The following is a 7,476-nucleotide window of genomic DNA, read 5'->3' on the forward strand; positions in this document are numbered from 1 at the left end:
AGAGTTTCTCTTGTACTTTCTGACCAGTTCTCTGACTCCTAAGAAGGTCTCCTTACACGTGACTTATCCCCTCTCTGCTTAGTTGTGAGTTTTTCACATCTGGTTACTCGGCTGCAAATTGAAATGATGGTAAGTGAAGACCTGTACAAAATCAAATTATTTTTACCTTTTCTTTTCTGTTTTAATTCTTCAGATGTAAAAAAGCTTAAAGATGTCGAGTACCTGGGGACCATAGCAAGTATGCACCTTAATTCAGATTATGCCGCTGCTCTCTTTGAGGGTAAAGTCCAGTTGCATATGGTAAGACCTCTGGCAATTTGGAGTGCTGAACTAGTGAGTTGATCTGAGCTGAACAACTTAATATCATTCTTAAAATGAGAGAAAATGAGAGTTGATCTTCAGTTAATGGAGATAAAAATTTAAAATTCTTCAGAGTTTTTTTTTGCTGGCTACTTAAAATATAAGAATGAGTTTCTGTAGACTTTAGAAGTGCAACCTAGTCTGGAACAGGTAAAGAAAAATTGTTTTCTTGTGAACTGTTTTAACAAGTTTTATTTTAAAAGTCTCTGTGGGAATGTGACAGAAGCACATGCTGTAATTTTAGGGGATGCACATGCAAATTTGTTTTAATCTCATTTCCCTAAATACAGGCAAGACTGTGATACCTCATTGCTAACAGTGAAGTTTTTTCAGTTCATTCTATTCTTTATATTTAGATAGAAAGTGAAGGTTTGGATGCTCAGGAAGAAAGAGAAACTCGACTCTTCCCAGCAGATGATGATAAATACCGAATTTTGTGCCATGCTTTAACTAGTGACTTCCTCATATATGGTACAGATGTGAGTATTGTGTCTGTTTTTAAAGACCTTTTGAAATGGAATGCATTTCTATATGAATTATTTGGATTAGTGCTCATACTTCTAGCAAAAAAAAAAGTGCTTCTGACAAGTTTACAGTGGATTCTTTTCTATGCAAGAACTTGATGCAAATACTATCAAAATTGCATCCAACTTCATTTACCGTTGCGCTTATATGAGATGCACTGTCAGGAAGATTAAATTTTGCTTTTACTAGTGTTTGTTGGAAAACTCTGACTTTAATAGTAGGATTTAATTCTGTGTTGCACTAGTGAGAGGGTTGGCAATCAACTGTCTTCCAGATATAAGGGAAAAAACGAGCACTTGCCTTGCAAATTTGTTTAGGTGGTGGTGTGAGAGAGACAGACAAAAAGGTGCCAAAGTAAACAACTATGATAGCATAAATGGCAGTCTTGACTTAATATCAGTCTTTGCCCAAAGAGAATAATTTTTATATTTTTTCTATACCCCTATGCATATGGGGTAATTGCTTTCCTTTTAGTATTTTATGGCACTGGGAATACAGGGTCCATTTGGCGTTGTAGTATTGCACTCTTTGTGACACTGACCAATGTATTGACCTGCCAGAGGAAATGCAGAATCACTAGATCTGGTCTTCTCACTGTTTTAATATCTTGAGTGGTTTTGCAGCAGTTGAGGGCTTTCCCATCTCCTCAGTACCGAAATACTGGTAAATCTGAATACTAAATATCTGATACTGATAAATCTGAAGTACTAAATTTGCAATGGATCAATTTGATGTGTGCAGATGTTACAACTGACTTCAAAAGCCACTTTTATTTTCAGTGTTCTTTGTGCAACACTGACTGAAATACAGCTTCAATCACAAATCAGTTTGATTGCTTTTCTCTTCGGAATTAGGTACATCTGTTCTAAAGAATGTGTTTCTTCCTTCAAGGTAAATTTTTCAGCTTGCTTTAAAGGTTAGGCTTCTCTCAGCAACAAGGCAGGCATTTCCCCTGTTTAGAGAACAGCACAATAAATACAACTTGTCTCCCCAAAACAGAGTGAGATAAACAACAAAAACAACAGAAAACCCTTCAAGCCTCCAACTCCTTTCCCCATCCCCCCAAAAGCCTCATGTTTTCCTGTCCTGCCCAAAAGCATCTGTGAATGAAGAGGGAAGGAAGAAAAACACCCACCTGAAAGTATTTTTCTTTAAACACTATTCATCCTCAGCACTCTAAGATGGTAGAAACTACAACCAAGTTAATTATCTACTTGCCACTTACTGATGTCATTGTTAGCGTTTTCTGTTATTTCTCCTTAGACTGGAGTTATTCATTATTTCTACATTGAAGACTGGCAATATGTGAGTGAGTATCGGCATCCTGTCAGCGTGAGAAAAATTTTTCCAGACCCCTATGGAACCAGACTGGCTCTCATAGATGACAAAAGTGATGGCTTTGTCCATTGTCCAGTAAGTTAGTCTGGGATACCCATACAATCATATTTTCAAGCAGGCTCTTCAACTATCCAGTGTTTTTAATAGAGAATTAAGCTTTTGTCACTCCAACATGTATGGTGGTATAAGAAATTGCCAGGGAGCCTTGAAGATAACTTAATGGTAGTGTAAGGAAATAAAATGTCATACTGGATCAGGACATCTTCATTATACTAAATTCCTGATCAGTAGTTTTCAGAAACATATGTGTTTGTGTATTCAGATGTAAATATTTTAGCCCATTAACGAGCGCTGCCAGTTTCACTGCCTATCCCTATATCTTTTTTTCTAAGGAAAGTAAGCAACATTCATATAGTGTGCACTTTCTCTCCTTACTTCCCTTCTGAATTAAGCTATTGTGTTATTCAGAATAACTGCTTAAAAGAAAACTACTTAGTACAATTTTCATGTTTCTGCACTATTTATATTTGTTTTTATTTTTAATCCTAACCAGGATGAATATTTAGTTTGTCTCCATCACTTGCTATTAATTTTACTTTTGCATTATTTGTAGGTAAATGATAGATTATATGAGATTCCAAACTTCTCACCAACTATTAAAGGAATCCTGTGGGAAACCTGGCCAATGGATAGAGGTGTTTTTGTTGCCTTTGATGATGATAAAGCATATACTTACGTTTTTCATCAGGATACCATTCAGGGTACTGTTAGTGCTTTTAAAAACTTATTCACTATTTTAGTTAATAAAGTAAAACATATTCTGAGTCTTCATTTGTCTTAAATATAAAAAATATACTGCATATAAAAATACTTCTACAGAAGTTTTTAAGTGCAACTGATAAATAGAAAACTAGTTGCTTTGTAGTTTTTGTAGTTGCTCCAGCAAGGCATTTTGATCTTAACTCCCTAAGCTTCTTCCTATTAATATTTTATCTGAAATTTACACATTGTGCTTCAATTGCATTTTGAAATGTTCATGAGAAAATCTTAGGATTGGGGTGACTAAGCTCATATTCATTTACACTGTTAACCAAAATAATCATAACAAAGTAATCATATCAATTTCTGTATTTGTGGCAGGGAAATATTAAGAAATGTACCTACCAACATTTGGAAAATGACCTTACTAGTTTAGAAGATACAAGTTATCTCTGTGTACTTTAATAAACATAAGTGTGCTGTACAGTAAGTGATGACAACCAGAATTAGAGACCTTGAATTACATTATTATTACATTATATGCTGTGACTGCTTGCTTTTTACCACAGGGATTTTTTTAAATGATGTCTTCTTTTCTTCCTGATCTTCGAATCTAGGATCAAAGGTTATTTTGGCAGGTGGCACAGAAGTCCCTTTTTCCTATAAACCTTTGTTGTTGTATAATGGAGAATTAACTTGTCAGACTCCAAGTGGGAAAACAAACAATATCTGTCTAAGCACTCACAGTTTCCTTGGCAATTTGGAAGACTTTGGACCTAATGAGCTGACACAAATGCTTACCCAGACTTTAATGTTGAAAAGGTACATCTGTGTTTTAATTATATTGTGCACATTGGTTTCTTCTGTGCTTATAGCCTAATACAGTATATCCTGGTGATTTTAAAATGTCATGCTGAGTATTGATAAATTAGATTGATCCATGAGTGTTTCATCCATGGCTGGCTATGTAGACTAAGCAAGATTAGTGACCCGGTGGTGCTTTATTTGTTTTTCCACTGTCAAATAAAAGCTAAAGTAATTTTTTTTCAAGACTGGTTCAGGGTTCTATGATAGTGGCTTTTCCAAAACGAGCTGGATGTGCTTCTTGCATACTCTCTTCCCACTGTAATGAAGCAATGCAAAATCAGTATAATAGAAAGAATGCCAGAGCAGGGAAAGCAGATGGTTTCCTGAAAAAGTGTGATAGAAACAGGAGAAACAGAACTGAAAGTTAGGCATTTGTATTTCTCCATTCTTCTTGACCCATCTCTATCTCCATGGCATAGAAATAAATGCTTTTTATGTTTTCTCTACTTGTAGTATTAGGAAAAAAAAGTCTTGAGAGGGAATTTTAGGTGCAAGTAATACTAATATGACATGCACTTTACCTTATATAGGTTTTCTGAAGCGTGGGAGGTGTGCAGGCTTCTGAATGACCAGTCTGGCTGGAATGAGCTGGGCAAAGCTTGCTTACATCATATGGAGGTGGATTTTGCAATACGTGTTTATCGGACATGTGGTAATGCTGGGATGGTGATGTCACTAGAGCAAATAAAGGTAAAATGTGAAGTCCTTTTCTAAAATTGGAAAAAATTCTTTAAGAATTGCTGAATTTTTATTTTTGTGGGGCTTTGTTTTTTTTTAAGTAGAAAGTGAATTATTTTCAAGATAGTTAATAGTTATGGAGGAGAGAGTGTCCAAACCACATAACTTGCTTGGTTTTCTCTTAAAGTGGTTGGATTCTCTACTGGAATGCACAACATTCCTTTCTGCATTTGCTTGAGAGCAGCAGAATAGATACGTTTGGGGCATTTGGAGGCTCTTTTTTCCTTTTTTATTATTGAGAAAATATTTAAGGCCACTATTAATATTTATAACCCAAACAGATTGCAATTAAACATATAGAAGTCCATTAAGTAGTACCTTAAAAATTCGTACTTCTGCAAATTGCTGATTTTAGTGTTAGCCAGAGTAGCTTTGAGCTACCATAAGAAAGTGAGGGCTTTTTCTGGTTTGTGGAATCCAATGCACACGGTTGTAAAATGTAAGAAAATGTAAGGTTGTTTTAGCTTACTGTATTTACTAGTTTGTTACTTATAACATTTGGTTTATTTCCTTTTGGGCTACTTCTGCACCTATTATGTCTTTTTATAGGGAATAGAAGATCATAACCTTTTAGCAGGACATCTTGCCATGTTTACTAGTGATTTTAATCTGGCTCAGGATTTATATCTGGCATCCTCCTCTCCTATTGCTGCACTTGAGGTATACATTTAAGATTTTTTTTTTTTCTGCTGTTTTTGTTTCCAGCTGAACATTGGAATATTTTTACCTTCTGATTAGTTATTACCTTCTGCCCTTTTATGGTTTTGTTCTTGCCATTGTGTGAGCGATAGTCAGGGCTTTAGGATGAATGTCTCTCAGATTGGCTGAATCTTTCTAGAATGCTAGTTCTATATATGTGTTTTGAATAATACGAAGTTAATTTTAGAATTCAGGATGTGGTACTTGTGTCAGTGAGGGTTGCTGTTCTTTGTTAACAGATGCGGAAGGACTTGCAGCACTGGGACAGCGCGCTTCAGCTGGCGAAGCGTCTGGCCCCCGACGAGATCCCTTTTATAGCAAAGGAGTATGCAGTGCAGCTTGAATTGGTGTAAGTGCTGTGAAGCTGCAGTATAAGTACATTCATAGAATCATAGAATGGTTTGGGCTGGAAGGGACCTTAAAGATCATCTAGTTCCACCCCCCCTGCCACAGGCAGGGACACTTCCCGCTGGACCAGGTTGTGCAAGGCCCCATCCAATCTGGCCTTGAACACATCCAGTGATCGACCATCCACAGCTTTCTTAGCCAACCTGTTTCAGTGTCTCACCACCCTCACAGTGAAAAACTTCTTCCTGATTTCTAACCCAAGAAATACTCGTGCTGACTAGCAGATACTTCAGCTGACTGCAGTGCTGAGAAAGGATTCTGTGAGGTCTTGCAGCTTAGTACAGGGAAGAGTCCTTTTGTTAGGAATGCTTCATGCTAGAGATGTATGTTAGCAACTAATAGTTACTTTTTATTAATTTCTGTATATCTGGGTTCTTTGCAACTGGTAGGTCTACTATTTGACAGTATCATCTACTTAAATACTTTGTTGCAGGCAAGTGCGTGGACAGTAGAGAAAGTCCACACCGTGTAACACTTCTTACATTGGCAGAAAGCCTTGCCTTTTGCCTGACTTTCCTTAAATACCCAGTAGCCTTCATTTTCTTACATATTTTAGGTAGTGTCAAATTTCAAGGCTGCCAGTCCCTGAAAGAGAGAAGGTATTAACCACTTGCCATGATTTCGAAGTCTATTTTATACCTAATCTTTCCTAGATGATACCTAGTCTGTTTAATGTCTAAACCAAGAGGAAAAACTCTTATCTATTAGTAGAATTTTTAGACAACTGCTTCCCTCTACAGTGACCTGGCACTGAGAGAGGACTCTTGTTGGTCACAGAAGAGGAGGACCAGAGGCAGTTGAAGCAATGCAGCCATCTGTAACCTGAGTTCTGAACGTACTTAAGGGAAAAAAATGCCTTTGTTTTTATGTTGTGCAAATTCTAAAAATTCTGGAATGTTATTTTTGTTTATATTCCAGAAAAATATGGAAGTAGAGATGAGATTACTGAGGTGTATTTAGCAGATAAGTTCTTTTCCTGTCTTTCAAGGGAGGTTTATTTGCCTCAGAATAACTTTTTGACTAACAGCATGATGAAGTACATGGGAAGTGCCATGACATAGTGTGTAACTGTCCATCTTCTGCACACTTCACATCCTTGTATGGAGTTGTTACGTCTAAATCAAGATGGACAGGTGGTAGGAAGGTAACTGTATCTTCCTGTTTGAACTATTCTTCTATATAACTTCCAGTTTTCTTTTAGGGGTGATTATAGTAATGCTTTGGCACATTATGAGAAGGGAATCACTGGAAAAAATAAGGTAATGCCTTTTTAGTAATAACAGTATACAGCACATTAAGTTGTTATGTTTCAGACTCATTTGAATTTTTTTTTTTTAATGCATCTAAATCGGTATGACTTGCTTTTGGGACAGTAGTCTTTGCTCTTCTGTTACTTCTAATGTATAGAATGATGCTTTCTCTAAGTATAAAGTAGTATTGTCATTGTATTGCCATGGCATGACTAGACATAAGGTCTTATAATTTGAACAGTTTCGTTATAGATGTGCAAAAGTGAGAGAAAAGATTGCTAGTTTTTTCCTTCTTGTAACAAAAGTCCTAATTATTCCTTCTCTTCTTTACTGAATTATTTTCTATGTAAAACAAGCAAGGATTGCATTAGAAATAAACATCATACTCAGTAATAATATGATGAAGGTGGTAGGAGTAATAAGCTAATGAGGGCAATAAGAATCCCATATTCTGGCATTATTTCCCCCCAATATTTGCAAAATATCTGTTACGAAGCAGCTTAAGTGATAATAGGAGAATGTAAGGGGGGAA

The 7,476-nt window shown here is 36.3% G+C and overlaps 1 protein-coding gene across 1 annotated transcript in view; it reads left to right on the forward strand.

Moving 5' to 3' along the window:
- Positions 1-7,476, forward strand: part of WDR19 (WD repeat domain 19) — a 39,429-nt gene that overhangs the window by 11,273 nt on the left and 20,680 nt on the right. The window contains exons 10-18 of the mRNA XM_008937685.1: positions 194-300; positions 717-839; positions 2,149-2,298; positions 2,837-2,984; positions 3,600-3,804; positions 4,380-4,539; positions 5,137-5,247; positions 5,526-5,635; positions 6,896-6,953. Of these exons, the coding sequence (XP_008935933.1) occupies positions 194-300; positions 717-839; positions 2,149-2,298; positions 2,837-2,984; positions 3,600-3,804; positions 4,380-4,539; positions 5,137-5,247; positions 5,526-5,635; positions 6,896-6,953 (1,172 nt within the window). The remainder of the gene's footprint in view (positions 1-193; positions 301-716; positions 840-2,148; positions 2,299-2,836; positions 2,985-3,599; positions 3,805-4,379; positions 4,540-5,136; positions 5,248-5,525; positions 5,636-6,895; positions 6,954-7,476) is intronic.

This window comes from Merops nubicus, unplaced genomic scaffold (assembly GCF_000691845.1).
Source record: "Merops nubicus isolate BGI_N331 unplaced genomic scaffold, ASM69184v1 scaffold5980, whole genome shotgun sequence".
Lineage (NCBI taxonomy): Eukaryota > Metazoa > Chordata > Aves > Coraciiformes > Meropidae > Merops > Merops nubicus.